Source organism: Salvia splendens, chromosome 20 (genome assembly GCF_004379255.2).
Source record: "Salvia splendens isolate huo1 chromosome 20, SspV2, whole genome shotgun sequence".
NCBI classification, from domain to species: Eukaryota; Viridiplantae; Streptophyta; class Magnoliopsida; order Lamiales; family Lamiaceae; genus Salvia; species Salvia splendens.
In genome coordinates this window covers 16,000,506-16,024,937 of record NC_056051.1, presented here as the reverse complement: position 1 = coordinate 16,024,937, position 24,432 = coordinate 16,000,506, and the positions used below count along the sequence as shown (strand labels likewise).

General features: G+C 35.6%; 2 protein-coding genes across 3 annotated transcripts; one reads left to right on the top strand and one right to left on the bottom strand.

Moving 5' to 3' along the window:
• Positions 1-1,552: 1,552 nt before the first annotated feature.
• Positions 1,553-5,256, top strand: LOC121782374. Of its 2 annotated transcripts, XR_006046402.1 has the most exons (4): positions 1,553-2,008; positions 2,377-3,823; positions 3,956-4,622; positions 4,813-5,256. XR_006046402.1 is itself a non-coding variant. In XM_042180177.1 (3 exons), exons 1-3 carry the CDS (start codon positions 1,732-1,734, stop codon positions 4,143-4,145), a joined length of 1,914 nt encoding a protein of 637 aa, XP_042036111.1. In that variant the 5' UTR covers positions 1,553-1,731; the 3' UTR covers positions 4,146-5,256. The 2 variants fall into 2 exon arrangements, 1 of the variants encoding a protein (XP_042036111.1); XM_042180177.1 differs by having other exon boundaries at positions 3,956-5,256.
• A 10,095-nt stretch (positions 5,257-15,351) lies between these two features.
• On the bottom strand, positions 15,352-19,113 carry LOC121780548. Its single transcript, XM_042178136.1, has 3 exons — positions 18,846-19,113; positions 17,669-18,025; positions 15,352-17,592 (listed from the first exon to the last, which is right to left on the bottom strand). Exons 2-3 carry the CDS (start codon positions 18,013-18,015, stop codon positions 15,552-15,554), a joined length of 2,388 nt encoding a protein of 795 aa, XP_042034070.1. The 5' UTR covers positions 18,016-18,025; positions 18,846-19,113; the 3' UTR covers positions 15,352-15,551.
• Positions 19,114-24,432: the final 5,319 nt, after the last annotated feature.

Here is a 24,432-nt window from a genome sequence, read left to right as displayed (position 1 = left end):
ACACCATATTCAATACACCACAACCAATAAATGCAAACCCTAGTAAACAAACATGAAATCCATAACAGATTTTAAACTTTACCCCGACAAAATCAAACGAATTTCAAACAACATTACCTTCTGAATGAAATTCAGGAACTGGATTGTCAGGTGGAGGAGGAGGAGGAGCTGGAATTTGAGGTGAAGGCAATCTCCATTCAGTAGGATGAACTAGATGGAGCGGCGGCTTCTGGTGAAACTGACGGAGATATCGGGCCTTCTTCCTTCTCTCAAAATCGGGGTCGCTTTCTAGGGAAGCTCGACGGCCACCGACTGAAGAACTAGGGTTCATTTTCGGAGAAGAATGTAAATCCGCGTCGGAGCTAGGGTTAGAACCCACAAATCCCGACGCAGTCCTTGTTCGGTGTCAGGCGGACGTGAATCGCTCGTTTCAGAACTACCAGTAGCCGAGACCTTTCTCTTCCTCGCATATGCTTGTTTCACGTCGACGAGACCTTCGGTGGAACGGTCGTTTAGGTACGGCGACTTCCAACTCATGGCAACCAACAATAATCGGTCGGAATCGGAACTAGGGTTCTTCTTCTTAGAGAGTGACAAGAGAGAAGATAGAAAAGAGAGAGATTGACGTTTGATGTTCCAAAACCCACACTTAGTGAAAATTGGGGTTTTTTCATATTCAAAGTATTAAAAAAATTAAATTATTTAGCAAAATGATTAACATATTTTAAACTTATGAGCAATGCACAAATAGAAATGAATAAATTATATTATATTTTAAATAGCATAATAAAAATGTAAAAAAATTAATAAAAATAAGAGAAACCATGTATGACACATTTTTTGTGTAAACTGATATGTCTCGTGGATGAATTGTTTTTATATAATTGATGTAAACTTTGATTTTTTATGAATTTTGTGAAATTAAAAATATTAATAATATTTTTTAATGTATTAAAATCAAACTGAATATATAAATTGAACAAACAATGTTAAATGTGTGTCAAAGAAGAGTGATGCTCATATAAAAGCTCACACAAGGTATGTAGCATATCATTCCTCCGAAGTTGGAATCTTAATATTCATATACAAGGCATGCCACCATATTACACAATAAGTTTGATGATAAATTTTTATCATAATTCATTTTATTTTTTCTTGTATTCTAATTTTAAAAAGAATAAAATTTAAGAAAAAGTTGGAATTTAATCTCTTTTATACTCTATGTGATATGAGTATGTGTTCTTTCCTTTTTAGGACGCAATAATGCCCCGAATCACTGCACGCAGCCGGCTTGTTATGAAAGCCCTTACCTACCCGATTTTAAACATTGAGCATACATACCCCACAGACGTAAATCACTAATTTCAAACGAGTGAATTGCCCTGCCCTGCCCTGCCCCACTGTTTTCAATTACTCATCGATAAAGTTTTCCACAACAAAACATGAAATAAATCCAAGCGTAAATTAAGATTTTAATTATAAACAAGAATTAGTGAATTTCGTGGAAATTACTCTACTCCAATAGTAGTATAAGTTAAAGGGAGTGGTTGTGAAGCGGAGTAGGAATAAGACAATCGAATCAGTTGAAGCGAAGCGAAGCGAAGCGAAGCCACCCATTTCTCCACCCCCAATCATGCTATCGTGCGCCTCCCCTCCCAATCCCTGAGCCTCCGCCCTCCTAGATCCCCTCTCCGAATCCACTGTCATATCGGATTGAATCTGGCGGCTGCGATGGGCGGAGACGGAGCGCAGCCGCAGCACACGCCCGCTACGGCGGAGGAGCAGTACATCAAGGCGAAGACGTCGGTGTGGTGGGACATAGAGAACTGTCACGTGCCGAAGGTGTGCGATCCCCACGCCATCGCCCAGAATATAAGCTCCGCGCTCGTCAAAATGAACTACTGTGGGCCCGTCTCCGTCTCCGCTTACGGAGATACCACCAGGATCTCCCCCGCCGTCCAGCAGGCGCTCAACAGCACCGGTGTCGCGCTCAATCACGTCCCCGCCGGTAAATCTGCAATTTCCTTTTCGATCCACTCCTCTTTATTCTGTTGTTTATTGGATTTGTTAAATTGATTTCGTTGATGAGTAGATCGGGATTTGCGGAATATAATGAGCTCTAAATTCATTTGGATATTGGTTGTTAATGAGTAGATCGGAAAATTGAGACTGAATTTTAAGGGCTTATGGTGGCAATATTTTAAGATCTGTTTGTGAATCTGCAATTAAACTGATTGAGATTAACAAAGAAATTGAAGATGCCAGGGCTGCGTGTGTTTATTTCTATATGCTTTGAGGTCATGAAACTTCTAGAACTTTCGCCATTAATTTTCTCTCTGAAGATGCCAATTCAATCTTTCCTTGAAATGTGATCAGGTGCTAAAGATGCTAGTGACAAGAAGATTCTGGTGGATATGTTATTCTGGGCTGTTGACAATCCAGCACCTGCCAATTACTTATTGATTTCGGGAGACCGAGATTTCTCAAATGCTTTGCATCAACTCCGGATGCGTCGGTATAATATTCTTCTAGCTCAACCACAAAAAGCTTCTGCGCCACTTCTCGCTGCTGCAAAGAGTGTATGGCTCTGGACTAGTCTCGTAGCTGGAGGGCCGCCACTTACCACAGCTGAATCTGCTCAATTTGTTAGTAACAGCTATGGGCATATACCAGCCACTGACTCATTACGTGCAGATACTATTATGGGTAACAAACCTGGGGAATCGGTTTATGAAAGTTCTCAGTTGGGAAACCAAAAATATTCGAATATGGGAAGAGGAACGGATGTAAAATTTAAAGGGAAACAACCTCGCAGAAACTTCACTCAACCTGTTATGCCAAGAACCTCAAGTAACATGATTGGGTCCGAAGAAGATTATAAAAGTGGCAACTTCCATCCAGGATATGTACACCCTAAGCAGTTCAGCGAACACCAGGACTTACCTACTGCTTATAATCCAAAAGCTGCTAGTGGTGGAATAGGGAACTCTACTTTTCCTAGTAATCCTGATTCGTCGTGGGGCAACAGTTCCCACCCTCATGTCTCCAATCAAAATCACAACCCTCAGCCATTAAGAACAAACAGCCTACCAACTGAAACTGCAACTCTGCCTGTTAGCTCGTCACTAACTAATCAGCATTGGCATCCTTATAATGCATTAAATCGCAGACCTGATTCACCTAACTTGACCACAGCTCCTCCGACTTGCGTACCTGATATTTACAATTTAAACATTTCTGAGCAAACAAGAAATGATCAAAGTGCACCTGCTTTGCAACAACTAAACAGAGTAAACTCAAACAGCCAGCAAAAAGGATTTAATGCACAGAAGAGATCTTTTTATCAAGAAGGTCAAAACAACAGGTATTCACATGGTAATCAAGAGACATTAGTACCATTATCATCTGGATCAGGAACTGCTGCCATCTCTGTAAATGGTTTGAGGGTAACATCAGGATACCCTAAACCTCCTGAATATTTACAAGGTCTTATTGGGATTGTCCTATTGGCTTTAAACACCCTTAGAAATGAGAAGATTATGCCAACAGAGGAAAATATTTCAGATTGCATCAGATATGGAGACATCCGACATCGCAATACTGATGTTAAGAATGCTTTGGCCTGTGCACTTGACCAGCAATTGGTTGTACTACAACAAATAGGTTCCCTGCAGTTGTATATTGGGAAAAATGAGAGACTATGGCAATGTGTGAACCCTATGGGTGGTGATGCAAACAAGTATTCAAAATCGACATGGGATGAAATCCAAAACTTTCTTTCTTCCTCTTCTGGAAGATCTGCTATACTTGGAACTAACTGCAGGTATATTTACTATCTTCAGTGCATTACGTTTGATTTCTGCTTGCATGATTTCTAACAGCTTCTGAAGTGTTTTGCTTAGTTTTCTTACTCAATATTTATCTTGTTCCTAAATCTTTGTGATGCAATGTCTAGGTATGAGGCAGCAACTATTATGAAAAAGATGTGCTTAAAAGAGCTTCCATTGGGTGAGATTCTCCAGATCCTGCAAATGGTAATTAACATGAAAAAGTGGATTATATATAATTATCAGTCAGGATGGAAACCAATTAAGGTTGCAGTTGCTGAGTTCAGCCCTGATTCAGGGTTGGCAGCTGCTACATAAGCTCAAAGTAATTGCGGTTGGATGGGGAGGAGGTGTGGATATTTGTATTTCATTCATGACTTCATCGTGATGTCGAATGATTTGATTGAGAAGTAATTATATTTAGCCTTCTCCCCTTGGTATGGCTGCTAAATATATAGCCTTGAGTGATACAATAGCAGTATTTAGATTCTTGTTGTAGTTTTCCTTTTAAGAAGACTTTGAAGGTCGCTTTAAAGCTGTGGTTAAATAACGGTTGAGACTTCAGAGAGCTGTAGTTGCTCTTTATATGATCATTTAACTTGGGGTTAACATGACATATATGGAGAGACACTTCTATGATTATCAGGTACTCGTATGCATTGGATAATGGAAATTTGGGTCTGTGGATGGTTTTGAGATTCAACTACTTGGAGAACATGTTAGGAGCCTATTCATTTTTCGCAAATCGACATCTGAATTTCTAACAAGGCTGTTGGTGACCAAATTCTTGTCGAGGTATGCTGGGGTCTCACATTACTTGCATGTGGTTGTTGATTGCTAATTGCTAATATTGAACAAAACGCAATGTTTAAAGTATTGCAAAGCATCAGAGGGTACATATGATCTTGTTAGTCTGTTGGGATTTCCAGTGGATGTAGATGTATGGTTTAAGGCCCGAGCTCTGAGATGAAGATTATGAAAACAGGGAAATGAATCACTGGAAAATCATCCTTAATTGGAGAGCTTAGCTTGGTGATATTCTGTCAAAGCCACTGAAAATTTGTGAAGCAGATTCCTAAGCTTAAAGATGGTCTGCCAAAGCAATTTCTTGGTGATTATGGTAATTTGTCAAACCTTTGATTGAGCGGAATTAATTGCGTTCATCAGCAGGATTTCAGACGGTAGACTTGGGAAAATATGAAACAAAATTGAGGAATGATGATATCTCAATTCCAAGCATGTATATGCGATCCAGTATGTCTTATAGCTGAACCTGAAACTATATTACTCCGACTCTGCTCTTGGTTGTGAAGCTCTCTGCTTCCACTGTTTAAATTATGTAAATTAAGTGTTGCAACGCTTTTATGATGAGATGTATTAATACTCTTCGTGATATTTTACTTTATAAAGAGTTATTTTCCTGGTTTTAGTCTTTTTGTTTTGCTTGATAAAGTGTTTTTTTTGTTAAATTTATGGTATGGAGTGGATATTGGGTATAAATAAAAAGAGTGTATATGTCGAGTGTTGTAAAAAGTGTATATTTAGCGTACGTATTGATCAAAAGTGTTGTTTCCTGGTTCTGGTTGAATGGAAGCATAAGGAAGTATTTGGTATCAGAACTAACTTGTCCTATTACTTTCTGATGATGGGAGACTTCAATGAAGTAAGAAGTGTGAGGAGAGGAGCAGAGTTCCAGTTGTATAAAGAGTTTTTGGATACAAGTGTTGAGTACATCCCTAAAAGGGCGGAAGTTTACTTGGGCAAGGATCAATTAAGATTAAACACAGGTGATTTCCATACAATTAATGTGAACAATTCTTGAAGCACTCTGTATGAAAGTGGGTAATGGGACCAAAATGAAATTCTGGGTTCATATTTGTCCGGGGGATGAGTGCCTCAATGACGTCTTCGCTAGGCTCTACAGCGTGTCCACGCATAAAAATATGGACAATTGACCTGAGATGAAAATTAAGACAAATTTGGTAAAATAAGAGAGATGAAGATTGATAGAAATCCATGGGTTTCTATCATGGTATCAGAGTAGTATCAGAGCGGGTCGCCGACTGTGGGTCATATTTAACTGACCCAGCAGTATATCTGGGCTGAAACCGAAAAAAAATGACTGACCCAGCAGTATAACTGGGCTGAAATTTTGGGCCAGTGGTCCAACCGATCGAAAAAAAATTGGGCTGATTGTCCAATCGATCATAAAAAGTCCAACCCCTCCAAGATTCACCTTGAAGGGTTTGAGGGAGGGTGTTGGCAATTGCTACATAAAATGAATATAAAAATATCTCACATCGGTGTACACAAAGAGCTTAATCCACTATATAAGTCTTATGTGCCTCTCCTCCTATCACCAATTGATTTTAAGATGGAACTCATAGATTTCTATCAAAGATAATGCTAGTTAAGGTAGTGTTAGTGAATAGTGAGACCAATATTATTAGTAGTGTTTAATGGTGGTATAAATTGTAAATAAGTTGATGTATAAGGGTAATAGATTGAGATAACTTTCCAAAAATTGAATGCACATATTTTGTGGACGGGCGGAAATGAAAAGTGCACATATTTTTATGGGACGGAGGGAGTATTACATTCAAGAAATGGGATTTTGGATCAACAACGAACGTAGTTGGAGATTGTCTTGGACGAGGGGTCTCTTTGCTTGGCAAGAGGGTTTACTCCAGGACCTTTACCTAAGTGTGAATCAAATAATCTTGAGAGATAACACAGAGGATGAGGGGATATGGGCTCTTTATAGCTCCTGTTTTTTCAATGTTTTAAATAGGGGTGGGTCGGTATGATATATCGTACCGAGAACTGCATACTGCATATCGTACTAAAAATTGTGGTATGACAAATATCATACCATTACCATACCGAATTTTCCTTATACTGGATTCGGTATGGTTAATTTTTGATCTCATTACCTTATCGTTATTGCGGTGTATCGCACTTTTACGATTTATCGACGTATGGTACGATATAGAGCTGGGTAAATATACCGAAAGAACGATATATCGATCGTATCATACCAAAAAATCTCGAATTTTTGGTATACCGAAATTTTCGATACGTTTCAATACTGTATCCTAAATTTTCAATACGATAACGATATCAATTTTCTTATACCGCGATATACCATATTATATCGAATATTTGATATATATCGATATTATCGGTATACCAAAATATATCAAAAATCAATACGTATTGAATTATCGATACATACCATTTATACGGATTATAATAATAATATAATTAAATTTTTAAAGATTAAAAGTTTAAATCATAAATAGATATCCATTTATTTTATTTATATATTCAAAAAATATTTATTGGAAACCCTAAAATCATAAATGGATATCCATTTAATTTCGATATGCCGTTCAGAACGGTATACCGAAGTTCGGTACGATAACGGTATAGATATTGGAAACCCTAAAATTTCGATACGATAACGGTATAGATATTATCCATACCGAAATTTCAGTATAACGAAATCCGGTATACCGAAACTTTCGATACAGTAACGATATGAAATTCTTTCATATCGATATTTTTGATACGATATACGATTATACTCTAATTCTTCATTTCGGATGCTGTCAGTTTTTTGTTGCGTTGAGGTTGGTGGCTTTTTGTTGGATTATGCAATATGCTTTATGCTTCTGTTTCGTGTGATCTCCCACCTATTAATATTTTGGCCCCTACACATACGCTCTCTCGTCGTCTCTCGTTAGTCACTATCTTCCCTTCACAATACAGTTGACATTTTAAAGTTCATAAAAAGATTAATTAGCATCCAAACAAAATGAATTTTATATATTTCAATGGATAAAGAGTATTTTAGCTTTGGAAAATATAATACTTCCTCCATCCCACTATAAGTGACACATTTAATTTTATGGCAAAAAAGCAACACTCCAGCTCTCTTATTTTTTTCCACTTCTACTTTATTCTCTCTTCATTTAACTACTAAACACCACTATCTAAAAACCTGTGTCCAAAAGAAATGTGTCACATGTAATAGGACGGAGGGAGTACTATATTTTATAATTTTTTATTAGTTACTCCCTCCGTCCCACAAGAATATGCATTTTTCAATTTTGAAAATTCTTTTCTTTCTAATGAGGTGGGGACTCATTCCTCTTTCTTATTTTACCAATTTTGTATAAAACTCGTGTTGAACCCAAAGTGCATATTCTTTGGGTACGGAGGGAGTATTAAAATACACAAATATTCAGATACTTTGGTACACAATTCGTCGGGTTTGGATACCCGTGGCCGGCATTCGAGAACCTAAAAAATATATCGGATCGGGTATTGGGTGTGCACTTTAGATGATTTTTGAGTTCGAGTTCGGGTTTTAGGTTTTTCCGGGTCAGGTATACATGAATACTACTCCCTCCGTCCCGCACTACTCGCACTTATTTCCTTTTTGGGCGTCCCAAGTTACTTGCACTCTTTCCATTTTTAGTAAAAAATTTCACCTACAGCCGTCATTTTTGACTTTCCTATACACTCATTCCTTAATCTCTGAGCCGAAAAGGAAATGAGCGAGTAGCCCGGGACGGAGGGAGTATAATTTTAAAATGTATTGCGGTCCGGCCCGAAGCCCTGTAAGACAACAACGATCTACAAGAGCCTTATTTGAGTCGAATCTCCCACTGCTCTCTCGAACCCCCACCTAACCCCTGCAACACGGGGGTGCCGCGGGTCGCACACCTCTAAGAAGATTAAAACCAGAGGAAAGTCTTCGTTGTAGAGTTAATGCACAAAAAATAGGAGGAATGAACAAAAGCAAATTCCATACAATTGGTAGTACCGAAAGTATTCATTTGTATGGAAATTGGAACCCTTGATATATTTTTAAAAAATTAGCAAATCAGTTCAACTAGGAGTCGTTTCACTACCGAACCAGTTCAAATGAATGGCTGTTTGTAAGATCGATTAGACTGGACAACACATCAGTTCATAATCTAACCGATTGAATCGACCGGTCCAATCAAGTTTATAAAACAATAGTTTTATGTCGTTGGTTGTGTAACTTAGGGCACTCGCAACGCTGTGCCATTGCGGTTCCTATGCCGTTCCGGCGGAACGGTTCCGCGGCGGCACGCGTTGCAGGCTCCGTTCCGTCGCCATTCCGTGCCCATGCCGTTCCTATGCCGTGTCGCGTTCCGTTCCGGAGGAACGCGGAACGAAACGTTCCGCCACGCGCGAGGCGACGTGGCGGCCTCCCATTCGACGCGTGAAGCCCACTCGCTGCCCCGCGAGTGGGCTTCGTCCCGGTAACGCAATAATTCAATTTTTTTAAAAAAATTCAAATTTAATAAAAAAAAAATTTGGATTTTAATTGTGTGCTTTTTATTTTTTTAAGTTTAAGTTGTAATTTTTTTTAATGTTGTGTGTTTTTTAATAAAGTGTGTGTGTTTTTTAATAAAGTGTGTTTATTTTTTAATAAAGTGTGTTTTTAATTGAATTTAGTTGGAAATTAAAAAAAATGAAATTGAATGAATAGTAATTTAAGGAACGGTTAAGGAACGGAGGGTTGCAGGTTCCGTTCCTTAGTTAAGGAATGGAGTAAAAAAGTACAGTGGGGCCCTCAAATAGTGGTTTAAGGAACGGTATAGGAACAGCGTTGTGGATGGCCTTATGTCTTATTTTTGTGTGATTTTGAAAACTATGATTCAATGTAAATATACTACATCCGTCCTAAAAAAATATGTGCACTTTTCATTTCCGTCCGTTCAATAAAAATACGAGTATTTCTATAGAAAGTTGTCCTCAACTCATTACTCATATACATCAATTTATTTACAGCTTATACTACTATGACCCACCATTACAACTCATTAAATATTACTCCATTCGTGCCTCAAGAATATGCACTTTCTAATTTTGGAAAGTTTTTTCTCTCTAATGAGGTAAGACTCATTTTCCACTAACAATATTTTATTTACTTTTTCTCTCTACCTCTCTCTTACTTCACCAATTTTATATTAAAACTCGTGTCGATCCCAAAGTGCATATTCTTTGGGATGGAGAGAGTAATAATAATATGGGTCCCACTATCCACTAATAAATACTCCCTCCGTCTCATTTAAGATGTCCACCTTTCTTTTTTAATTTGCCTCATTTAACATGTTCACTTTCTATATTTGAAATTAAATCTATTTATCTTCTCTCTCCTCATTAAAATATTCAATTACTTTTGTCACTCTACTTTATCACAAACAACTATTCCACATAAAACTAAGTGCCACTAAAAAATGTGGTCATCTTGAGTACTATTTTAACCATCAATTTTCTCTTCTCTCTAACTTTACCGATTGTACATCAATTCTTGTGTCATTTCAAATGCAAATAATTTTATGCTAAAGAAGGAATACTAAATATTTCTGAGAATGAGAATACATAAACTATATTATGAAATTAAAAGGTCCAGATAATTAATTACGTAATATCTATGAACAACCATATCGATGTATAAGAACAAATTCCCTAGTCTAGACATACCGGTTGACATATTGAGTTGGTATGTCCAACAAATAATTATTTAATAAGTGGAACTCTAAAAAAGTTATATTCAAATTATATATAACTATACATGGAAATGGAAATTCATGGATGTAAATCTAAATTCAATTATTACTTTAAATTATGGAAAATTTTCCAAATTATTTTGAACTTACATCATATAAATACTCCCAATCTCATGGGAGTAACATATTCGTATACCTATACACTCTATACATGTCTTACCTATTTATATTATTTTAAAATTTTCTAAATTTTTATATGCTATCAAAAAAGTAGGAGAAAAATTAATTATTACCCTTATTTCTTTATGTATTTACAACTTATGCTTACCATTTATCCATTTCTTTACCATTTATCCACTTTCTCTTTTTTCTTTCTCCTACTTTACCTGCTTTTTCTCTTTCCATCTCCTAAGCTATAGTTTTATCTTTCTCTCGATTTCTTTATCAATTTCTCTTTAAAACCCATGCCATCCAACCATGAGAGTATTTTTAGTGGACGACTGAAGTATACATAAATTGGAACATACATGTATGTGATGGTTATGTCTACGTCCCCTTACTAAGTACTCCATCTATCATTTAAAAATATAAACTATTTCCATTTCGGTTTGCATTAAAAATAGAAAATACTACTCCCTCCGTTCCATAGTAGTAGAGTCATCTTGTCAATTTGGAACGTTCCATAGTAGTAGAGTCGTTCCCCTTTTAGTAAAAGTCAAACACATTTCTTCTCACTTACTTTACTCTCTCTTATTTTATTCTCTCTTTATCTATCTACGTTTTTCATTTACTACTTTATTCATATTTTACTTAACTCACTTAATATTTTTTTCTTAAATCGCGTGCCGAAAGAAATGCCTCCACTGCTATGACACGGATGGAGTATCTACAATTTTCTCTCTATGCGGCACCCATTCTTCACTAAAAATACTTCAACCACTTTTTCTTTCTATATCTTTCTTATTTTAACAATTAAATATGTCATATCAAAAGTTTATATTAGTAAAAAATGGAGGGAGTATATTTTTTTTGCTAATGATGACAATTCACGGTGCTCCAACATTCAGAATAAAGGATTACCCCATAAGATACAGATTTGTTTGGCAACATGATGACAAAATTCTCAAATGTGCTAGGCATACAAATTAACTTAACTTTCTGAGTTGTGAACTTTTAAAATTTCTAACTTTGTGAGAGACGTCGATTCCTTATGTGTCACACGTAACCCTACTTGAACTCAACCTATCTCCAGCATCCCCAACCCATTCCAATCAAATCCATATCGAACATCCAAATCCGAACATCATCTCTAATTTGGGGTGGTTTGCCGATACATAAACTAGGGCTTCATCTCTAACGAATCCGATGAATCTGGAATTGAATTTGACAAAATTTACAAGGAGCACAAATATGACCGTCGCTGATGCAAAGTGTCCCGCAGGGCCCGGAAGAGCTACCCCTGTTTATTATAGGTGTGACACATAAGGAAAACACACATTTTCCTTATGCATCTATCACAAAGTCGGAATTTAATAAAAATAACTCTCAGTTAGGAAAGGTAGTTTTTATAGTTACCATTTGAGATTTTGGTCAAAGGTGATAAGAAGGACCAATTGTTTCACCTCCAATATTAATCTATTCCTCGAAGACATAAATTGAAATATCCAATTTTGAGAATATCGCCTCTAATCACTAAGACACAATTCTTTGCAATTTAATGATCAAACATCAGCGGTTCCAAAGTACTGCCCCCTTAGTCATAACTAGGACGATAACATCTTTAGCTTGACCCAAATAAAAAGACATATTTTAAAATTTTGTAAACTTTATTTCTGTAATTAATACGTCAAATCAATTTTTTTTTCTCTAATAAAAATATTCTAACTCTATTCTCCATTTAATATTTAAACCACATTTTCTCTATTTAATTAAACACATTAACTAACAACTCTTAAAATCACATGCATATTAAGAAATGTGCGGGACGAAGGGAATATTAAACATAAATTCTTTATTTTTCATGGATAGTAGATGCAGATATTATTTAATAGGTAAAAATATGACAAAACTTTCATTTATTGGGATAAGTATTATCCAATCATCACATTGATACAACCAATCAAAAATGAAATTAGTTAAAATACATATTAAACCAATATAAATCAAACACAAAAATAGGCATGTGTATTATATGGAGAGAGAAAGAGAGAGGGAGAGGAGCCAGGGAAGAGGCAGTGCATGGAAAGGGCAACAAAACCGAGAACGGTATTGAAAGGTCCATCTCATGCTCTGTCTCGTCCCCGTCTCCTCCCTTCATTTCCTCAATCAAACATCTCTATATTTTTCTTTTTCATAATACTAATATACATATACTATTGCATACCTTTTGCTCTCCTTCTCCATTCAAATTATGTATGCACTGTTTTTGGAGATGACAAAAATGTCGTAGTCGAGTAAGAACAATGATTCACTTAGCTTACCTATTTATACAACGATGCTTCTTAATTTAATTTGGTGAGAGGAATGAGGATTTTCTGGTGAATGTACTTAACGAATTTTTTGATGAAATACAATAAGTACTTCTTCTCTAATAGTACAACTGGCAAAGCAGCATAGTACAACTACCCTCATCTTCACGTGTGATTGTACTTCATTATAGTATAGCTTGTACGTCTCCTCTTCTACTGCATCATAAACGTAACAATTAAATGTTCCAATTAGTACTAGTCAAAATTGCGTAACTCAATTGCCACTAACTAATTCAAATATGTGAGTGCAATAAAAATAAAATTAAAACTCTAATACTCCCTCCGTCCCGGTCTAATCGAGACATTTCTATTTTGACACAAGAATTTAGGTGGTTGTGTTTAGTGAATTAAATTAATAATAGTAAAGTAAGAAAGAGAAAGGATGAAAAAAGTAAGAGAGAGGATAAAATAAGAAAAAGAAATAGAGAATAAAGTAAGAGTGGGGATAAAGTAGGAGAGAGGAGTGAGTTGATTGTTGCCAAAAAAAGAAATGTCTCACTTAGGTTGAGACGTACCAAAAAAGAAAACATCTCACTTAGGCTGGAACAGAGGGAGTACAATACTCTATCTACAAAATTTTATCCACTTTTATCTTTTAGTCCATCCACAAAATATCATTCACTTTGCTTTTTTTAGTAGACACATTTTCCACTAACTCATTACAATCACATTTTATTATAAAATTAATACTCTCTCCATCCCACAAAATATGTTATACTTTCATTTTTAGTTTGTCTTATTAAAAATGTCATATTTTCATTTCTAGAAAAAGATCTTTTTGACGTTAATATAGAAACTATACTTCTAAGACCATCTCCAATAGTTCAGTAAAAACTAAACTGAGATAGTTAATTAGATCCAATGGTACTCAAAAACTAATCTCATTTTTAGTTTTGAGTAAAAAATTCCTATCTATAGATTTACACTAAACCAAAATAATAAAAAAAAATTAAATTTGTGAGTAAAAAAAGCATAATATAGAGAATATTTTTTTAAGTTTGAGTTTAATGTAAATGGTTAGAGTAAATCATACTTGGTGTGACATTTATATTAAATGAGTTTGAATTTAGTGTAAATGGTTGGAGATGCTCTAACACAAAACAAAGCCTCCTAAATCTTGTTCCATCTCACAATTGTGACATCTTTTGTGGGACGGAGAGTATAAAAGTGAACCCACATTTCATTAACTTTTTTAACTCTCTCGCATTTCTTAAAACTGATACCGAGTCAAATGTAAACAACATTTAGTGGATAGAGAGAGTAAATACAAAATGCACGATACATCTAATAAGTGAATTATAATTTATTAACCTTGAAGTATGATTTATTAATGTCTAATCCATACATATTATTCATAATTTACGTTTAGTTGGAATCTCAATATATCAAAAATCTAATTAGAGAATTATAATTTATTAACCTTGAAGTATGATTTATTAATGTCTAATCCATACATATTGTTCATAATTTAAGTTTAGTTGGAATCTCAATATATCAAAAATGCACGGAGGAATATTAGTGACGGATCTAAAATCCATCAAACTATTTTTCAAAATACACTATTTAATTGCAGAAGAACGCATAAGAGGTTAACTTTATAATCATATCAATGCGCAACTCTGTTGATAAGACACTTCACCTCCAACTAATAGGTCGGAAGTTCGAGTCATCATGAGGTAGATATGAACCATTGTTATCCTGTTTTAAAGAATGAAAGGGAATACTACACAATTGATTACATGTAAACAATACTTCTTCCGTCCCACGAAAGTAAGCACTTTTAGTTGGATACGAGTTTTAATGAACAATTGATAAGTAAAAGAGAGATAGAAAGAAAATGTAATTAAAGTAATATTAGTGAAGAATGGGTCACACCTCATCATAGAGAAAAAAAGTTTCCAAAATTAGAAAATGCATACTCTTGTGAGATGGACTAAAAAGGTAAGAATGCATACTCTTGTGAGACGGACTAAAACGGAAAGAATACATACTCTTGTGGGGCGGGAGGAGTACTAACTATTGATCACATGTAACAACACATCACTCCTCTCTAAAAAGATGCTAAAATTAGCACAACAAAAATTCTAATAATGATGTCAATTGTGTGACTAAAGCAATTTCACAACCATATCTGTTTGCCAAAAGTTGTTAAAACATGCTTATGTGGTAAAACAAGGTATGTTTACTTCTATATGTACATGTGACTACGATAGACGCAGTGAATTACTTTCCATCAAAAGCAAAGGTGTGGCAAGATAGAAGAATAAAACATGTTTGTTGAAAAGATTTAGACAGTTGAGGATCCACTTATGATACCGACTCGATCATCTTACGACAGAGGGAGTGCGAAATAATAGTACGAAAAAGAGCTCATTCTATCCATTATTTTCGACGTCCCAGCACTTTAACATTAAAACGGTAAATCAAGAAGATGAAATGAGTCAGTTTCTTCAAAAACAGGTGATGTTAATTATGCCAAATGAATACAAAACCACATGTATCATGCTTATGAACTAACTCTTGGGATGCATCAAAATCAATTCTTTTCCTCTTATTGAGATTTAGCAGGAAACAATAGTCATAGTATGATCATGAACAATAAAAAAGAAAATCTAAAGTGTGCTGCTGAAAGCAAGAAAATATACCTAACACTCCAACAGAAACTCTTTACAAGTCGACTTGTTGTGCCCAGTACCTTTGCACCTACTGCACTGGAGTTGGCGCCTACCGACATCTTGGGCGCTAACTTGCTTAGTAGTAGGCCGGCCAGGTGGACGACGAGTTGGAGGAGGAGTTACTGTCACTGCCAATTCAGAGGTATCCTTCTGCCATGTATCATCTATGCTAGTAATAGGATTCACCGACTGTGAGTATGTTATTCTATAGCTGTCAATTGTGAAGTATCTAGAGCAATAATCCCTCAACTCCCGGTTAAGACAACCAATTACAGCGATTGCATGGAAACAAGGGAGCCCTGTTAGCCGCCAACCCCTGCAACTACAGTCACAGTTCTCGACATCAACAGTTTCAACGGTATCTCCACGAAACTCAAATCTGTTACTGGCTAATATTAATACTTGAGGAGGCGTCCTGATCTTGAGGCTTTCCTGCTCTAGCCTTTCCTCCATTGATGGAGTCAACCTTATCCTTTCATCCATTGATGGAGTCAATGTTGGTGTTAGCCATTCCAGAGATTGCGTATGCCGGGAATATATCAATTCCATAATCCTATTACGTATCGCATCAACCATCCGGGTTATAGGCAATTCATGCGCATCTGACACCCAACTGTAAAACTGCTCCCCGAAGTCTGATGTCATATGGTTGTATCTGGCACCCTGGAAAAATGCATTCGCCCAGTGAACGGGCTCACTTTGCATCACCCAGTTATATGCTTCGACTGATATACTCTTTATGCTTTCCACATGCCTCTGGAAGCCTTCAGGCATAGAGGCATGAGCTGCACTGCGAAGATCTTCAACCATAAGCTTCTTTACTTCATGAGAGTATTGCCCATTCAAATCTCTAAGAAGTTGTTCTGATAAATAACGAAGACAATATGCATGATAAACATCCTCATTCTGAAAGATTTCAGCAATTGACTCCCTCAATCCTTTCTCCCTATCTGCTACAATAGTTAACCCACGACACATCGGCAGTGCAGTCTTTAGTTGTTGTAAGAACCAGTGCCAGTTATCATCCGATTCCATGTCTACAATAGCAAAAGCAACCGGAAAAAATCCCCCATCCCCATCAGCAGCAGTAGCAGCCAACAAAGAACCTTGATATTTTGACTTCAGAAATATACTGTCCAGAAAAAGCAAAGGACGACAACCTTGTTCAAAGCCATATAAACAAGAATGGAAAGAAACAAACAGGCGATGAAAACTTGAATCTTCTTTAGTTGTGAAAGTGGCTAGACTTCCTGGATTTGTTTCCATTATCTTCTCACAGAAAAGTGGTAACTGACTATATGCCTCTTTATAAGAACCCTGAAGCTGTTCCTTAGCAATCTCCTTGCCTCTCCACGCCTGAAAGTAATTTAGCTGGACTCCATATTCCTGTTTGATGTCATTAACAATGTCCTTTGGTTTGTAGTTTGGGAAAACCTTCAGCTTCTCCTTAATGATACTAGCCACCCAACTTCTTGTCGCTTGATAGCCAGTAGCTAGCACCGAACCTTCACATGTATGAGTTGGATTCATTTTTTTAATACAAATAAGCAGGGTGGTTGACAATCTGGATGCATGTATCCTCCACTGACAGCCCTCAGCCTTGCACTTTACAGTCACACGATGGCTATCATTCTTCTTGTACTTAAAAGAAAATTGATGTGCGATGGCATATTTTCGCAAGGCCTCACGAAACTCATGAACACTATTGAACCTTTGGCCAACACCGGTGATATTGTTCTGCCACTGTTGTGCAGCTTTAGTATGCTTTTCATCAAACGAAGCAGTGAAAGATACTGGCAAAGGCAAATCACCGGATATAGGCATCTCACTGGATATTGGCATTTCACTTGGTACCACGGTTTGGGCCTCATCATGGTTAGTATCACCAACCACATCAAAATCAGCACCAAGCAGGATATCAGGCTTGTTTACGTCACCCACAATATTTTCCACCAAACTTGGGGAAGCATCAACGGGAACATCAGCTTCCGACAAAGTTGTCCTACTAGACCTGCAGATACAATTTTTATACATGATTTTATTCTTACCTCACAGTGATTCTAATAATTATTCAATAAAATATCTACCTACTGCCCAGCATCTGGGATACATCAGGGGCAGCAATTTCTTCTGTCATAACATATATCTCGGCAGTGTCAGAGTCGTTATGAAACTTGAGCATGGACTTGAGGTCTTTGTCATTTGAAATGCTGATAAGGGTCTTCTTATTCCCAGGAAGGAAGTATTTGATGGCCAGGGTACCAAGATTGCAGCTAAACATCTCTGCTACCTCTAACTTGAAATCTTTAAACTTCATTTTATCATCAATCTCCATAGCATGAGCATCACCACCTCTATAAGACAATAAGCCTTCTGCGTTCGACTCAAATTCACCACCTGACTGACAGATGGCTATAATTCTCTTCCCAACCATGGCTACGTGACTGGTTATTTATGGAACACATATTAGATATCAGTAGAAACCTCATAGACATTGATCAATACATGTAAACAAATTTCAAATGATAGAAACACAAAAGCAATCCTTCATATGGTAATCTCATGTCATTTATGAATACAAGGGGAAACTTTACAATTTCAATCAACGGACCAATTCATCTAGTGAGGACCAAATTTTACCACCTGACTAACAGATGGATAAATTGGTTACGCCAAGATTTAATTGCAGAAATATAAGATATGACACAAACCTCGTAAGCAAATAACTACAATGTTAGGGTAAAAAAACAATAAATTTCAGAAGACAGAAAGCGGAAAGCAACAAATTCTAATCCGTAACCAAACAGTCACCTAATAAATTGTGCAGTGCATATACTCCCTAACCTTCTCAATATCAACACAATAGGGGATAATGTTTAGTACAACTAAGATTCAGAAGCATTCCACAAGCCATAAATGATAAATTCTTCAATCTTTTATCAACTTTTTTTACTTGGTGACTAAAATCATTAATACAAAACTTACCATCAACCATCCATAGTTTACAAAATGAACTACAATACAAAGCCATAGACCAATTAAGTACATGCAAAAAATTAAAAAGCACAAAACCGAAATAATATGAATATCCTATTTGTTGTTAACATCCCTTTACAACATAGCAAAAAAAGTTAACATCTACAATGCCAATCCTCTTAATAGTCCAAAGCAATTCCAAAAGCATTACCCAGAAGAAAAAAAAAACAGTCAACAAAAAAATTAAAAACGGCAAACCCTAGAATCCGAAAACGGTAAGAGAGTTACCTTTCACAAATACAGAGGGCCCGCTGCAAGATTGCTTTTTTAAACGATATGGTGAGAAATTAATAGAAGGGTTTTGAAAAAATTGGGGGGATGAAATTAGGAAGTGAAACCACAGCAAGCGGCGGGTGGGGAGATGCGAATCTTGCAGTATCGAAGGTTGAGTGTGAAAAGGTACAGTTCGAAAAGAGGGGAAATTGGGGGAGAGGGTTTGAAGGAATTGGGATACAGAAAGAATTTGAAGAAAGATTGAATGATAAAAAATGGTGTGGAATGGATAAAAGGAAGGTGTTCCAATTGTAGAAACATGACTATGTATTTATTTCATGGACGACGTGTCCTTCGCCTAAATCAAATTGTGCTACTTCATTTATTTTTTGATAAAAAGATTATTTTTATTATTTTTTCACATATTAATACTCCCTTCATCCCGGACTACTCGCACATTTCCTTTTCGGCAGTGGAGATTAAGGAATGAGTGTATAGCAAAGTCAACAATTTCGGCTGTAGGTGATAATTTTTACTAAAAGTGGAAAGAGTGCAAATAACTTGGGACGCCCAGAAAGGAAATAAGTGCAAGTAGTCCGGGACGGAGGGAGTACAAATGATGCCTTATGAAGATTTAGTCTTAACGAAAAAATTAACAAGTGATGGGTGATAATAAAAAGATAAAGAAAGAACTAGTAGACATTAAACTATATAATGATGAAAAAAATTTATTTAAAAATATATAGTACCATATCAAAGTATAAAATTATTTTACTACTAAAAATAATAATTTAATGGTATAATGTGTAATTAATAATACCATAATTAATTCATACTCAACTAATTTAAATCAACGATTCTTTTTCCTAAAATGCTAGTGTTATAAAATTACCAAAATTATACTAGTATAAATTAGTCATGAAATTTTATCATAAAAATAGAACTAAATTAGTACTGTACAATTTCTTTTCTATTTTAGTTTTAAGATACACTTCTTCCAGTGTATTTAGATGACACGATTGGAGCCAATACTAAATTGCGGTTCATATTTGCATGATAATATGATGTTTGTAGTCATCCAAATGTGTCGACGTGATACTAAATTATAAAGACGCCAGAGTAAAAATCCAATTGCTTTAAAACTTCAAAAGCTTAACATTTTTTCTTGGATTCTTATAATCTAACAATTGTCTTATAGCATCTCCAAAAGGGAAGATTGATTAAAGAGATTAAAGAGGTATATCATCTACTCCATATATCATCTACTCCCTCTGTCCCAACTTAAGAGTTCTAATTAGTTAAGGCACGGGTTTTAAGAAATGTAAAGAAAAGTGGGTTGAATAAGTTAGTGGAATATAACTTTCACTTATATATATTACTTTTATAATAAAATGTGAGTGGAATAAGTTGGTGGAATGTGGAGTCTACTTACCATTTATGGTAGAAGTGAAATATGACTCTTAAGTTGGGATGGACGTAAATGGCAAAACAAGACTCTTAAGTTGGGATGAAGGGAGTATTTACCTTCTCAAAAAGTGAAATATACTTTTTCCAAAACTAACACATTCTAAAGAAAAAAGATATATAGAAGGAAAAAAGGTATATAAAAAGGTAAATAATTATTTTTAAAAATAAAATAATACTACAAAATGTATTAAAAAACATAAAGTGTAATACCTTCACAAATACCTTTCCTCTTGGAAAATAGTTTTTCATGAAAAGAAGGCAAATATAGAAGTTATAAGATTTTACTTCTCCATTGATGGGAGGTAAAGATACCTCTTCAAAATGGGAAAATTTATAATACTTTCTTAAATACCACCCCCCTTAGAGACTGATTTTTTATGATGAAAAGGTAAATATGGTAGGTATATGACTTTACCTCTATCTTTAGAGATGCTCTTACCGAAATGTGGATGATACCATGTTGGCATTGACATGGGTGAGTACGAAATAATATACTTCCTTCGTCCCACCATAAGCTAAGTGTTTTTTTCCCACCATAAGCTAAGTGCTTTTTTTAAACACTTGTTTTGAAAAATGTTACTTTAATTTTTCTAAGTGGAGAGAGACTAATTGTTTGGTGAAGAGGATGATTGAAAAATAAGAAGAATAAGAATAGTATATGAAAATTTTAGGAGTTTGGAAGATGTGAAGGGTGACCCAAGGGTCTAGGCAAAGCTTAGCAGAGGTTAAAATTTATATTGTCAGTGGGTGAAGTAGATGAACGTCTTACTTTTGGATTATAGTAGCTTTAGCTAAAAATATCGTCACTTATCCAAAAAGCCCAAGTTGTAACACCTAAAGAGAAGACCTTTCGGATACTAGATTTATAGTCACATAACAGTAGACGAGAGTTTACACTCAAGCAAGCACATGACAAATTGTTTATTAATCTAATATTTTTTCATATACACTTACACTTTTGAGAGTGAAAGGTGTTGGTTTTGCAGTGAAAATCTATTTAGTTTGATTGAAAGATTTACATCTAAACATGCTTTTATCCGATTGTAAACTAGAAACGTGTTCATAAGCATATATCACATATCATACTGAATATATGCAATTAATAGCATAAGATTTACCGTATGAATTCAAGTAATTGAATTCGAACTCCTTCTTCAATCGATCTCTACCACAGATCTTCTGATCTATTCCCTTTAACTTAGAATTAACCTTTATGTGTGCAAAGCTTGTCAAATCGCCAAAAGCTAAAGAAGAATTGAAGACAGAAATCTCTACAGAAGAGAACCGTAAATTTCAATCTCTCTCAGATTGCAGAGAACAAAATTTTGTGAATTAATTAATTTTGTCTTCTCTTCTTCTCCCTTTTATATTAAGTTAATTATTTTGGGCCAGACCAGGGATCTGTGGAGGATTGGATTGGGCCACAGTTTAGGCTTTCACTAATTAAATTTAAACTAATTTAATTCAAGCTCAAACTTAAATATTATTATCATCCACTATAGATATAATATTGATTGCACGTCCAAACCAAAATTATGAGTATTCCGGGACTTCCTCTTTAATTAAATCATTTCATGTGTTTAAGATCTAAATATCCATTAATTAATATCAAATCTGCTATCTGACTTTTATTAATTAATTTCTTTTTACAAGAGTGGTCTAGTTTAGAAACATTATTTATTATAAATTCCAACTGGCCAGTTTTCTTAATAATAAAACATTTTTCTAAACACCTCTTGAGGATATTATCATACTTGCCTCTTCCAGCACACGATTCATTGTAATAACAATACTAACACCACTTAGACATTAATGATCATTACCCAATCTATCAGGATTCTTGGGCAACGAAATACCCTCACCATTTGATAAGTCAAAGTAGTTTTCAATTAATATTGTATGCTCAATATTATGTCAACAATGATTAAGAAACGACAATCCCCAAGACCTCGTCTTTCAGTAAATAGCCAAGAAACACTTATCTCACTGTTTGATCCTTTCAGTGTTATACCACACCGTCGTTCATTTCCTTATGTAAGGAAACTTTTGGACTGATGTCGCAACCTTTCGCGACAGGTGGTCAAAGCCTATCTAGGTTGTGAAACAATTTTCCTTCTACAAGAACCGATAAGTTACTTACTGTGAACGCCGCTCACAACTCGTCTATTATGCAGAACGCTTAGACTCAGTTTGCTTCTTATGAATTCAAATGTTAAATTAAAACATCTCATAAATGCAAAAGCAAAACACATTGTAACAAATTATTCTTTCTCATTAAATGGTAAGAATGGATAAAACAATTATTACATATACAAGCATTCGAAAGATGCTTTCAGTATACTAAACTCTAACAAAAGGATCATACACATTTTTCTTGAGAAAAGCATGAACCCAAGTTGATGCACGAGTTAATAGTGAACATGCACTAGACAGCTTGATTTGATAGAGATTGTATGTGGATATGTTTTTTTTTTCATTTATTCCATATTTTTTGGAAATAATAATGATTTCTAAATCCCTTTGAATCCAAACTTTCCTTTGAGGGATTTGATGTGCTTGATTTTTGAACGGGTTTAGTGGCTAGATTTGCTCGACTTGATATTTGACCAAGAAATGACATGATTATATCTTTATCTTTACTATTTCGGTATTGTGACAGTGTATGAGATGTGAATGAAAAGAGCTTATATAAGTGAAAAAAAGGAACGAAGAAGTGGATCTCGGGATGTTTCTACCCAACTGGCGATCAACGACTCACTGGGATGACACTTCAGGAATTGAATTTGAGGTATTTGAAGGAGACTTTGATATTAGAATCTAATTAATATGATACATGCACTTGAGAGACGGTCTATCCTATAGTAGCGACTTTCCATATTTTGAAGGTAAACGTATTTGTCAAAGTAATCACCATTAAGTCGCTCTAGTCGGATCCCAGAACTCTACATTTTTTCCATATTTTCTACACTTCATTTTATTTTTTCTACTCTTTAAATTATTTTTGAAAGAGCTAATACTCTCTCCGTCCCTGAAAGTTTATCCATTTTTCCATTTCCGTCTGTCCCACAAAATTTATCTCATTTCACTTTCACCATTTTTGGTAGTGGACTCCATATTCCACTAACTCATTTATACTCATATTTTATTATAAAACTAATATATAAAAGTAGGACCCACGTTCCACTAACTTTTTCAACTCACTTTTCATTACATTTCTTAAAAACTCATGTCGGGTCAAAGTGGGACAATATTTGGGGGACAGAGGGAGTAATTTAGAACTTAGAAAACAAATAAAAAACTTGAATTGTTTTAATAGTGAGTGATTATAATTCGAAGTACTCAAAATAACTAATATCTGTGGATACGATACTCTTAACCTTCTTAAACTACAATAGTCCCTTGCACTTACAGGGTTTTCTTTGTGAAAATAAAGCAAGTCAATTTTGGTGCCACCGCGAGGGATTATTTGGTTTTATTTGAAGTATTCGAATTTGCGAATTAAGACACTATTTCTTTATTTATTTATTTTTATTTGTTTATCACAGTCCAACTCTAACTGTGTTTTTATTATGTGGTTGAAAGGTTCGTATGTGTACACGCTCTAGGGAATACCTCTTGAGGAACTCGACTTAGAGATCAAGCAACTAACCGACGGAAAACGGGCTCAGAGGAGAACCACTATTGACAGAGCAGGTGCAGTCTGGAGTCTATTCTGACCAATGGATAACAATAATGCAAATAGTCACGAGAATGGGAATGGGAACAACAACGTTCCTCCATCTCCACTGTCGAATCATGAGCAAATTATCCTCCAGCTCCAATAACAGATGGAGCAAATGAGGAAGGAAATGGAGGATAATAGGAGAGATGAGGCTCCTGTCTGCAATACATTTGTGAATTTGACTATTCTGGCCCCACCTATTGGCACGAGAGTTGAAGCCAATACCTTCGAGTTGAACCAGGCTTATCCAAATGGTTGACCAGAAGGCATTTTCCGAAAGACCCACGGAAATTCGTGGAGGTAACAATGCTACCCAGCTCAACTAGGTGCCTAATGGAACCACGAAGAGGGGAATTTTCTCATTCTCACTTGCAGGTTATGCAAAGGATTGGTATGCCAATCTTGCGCCCGTGC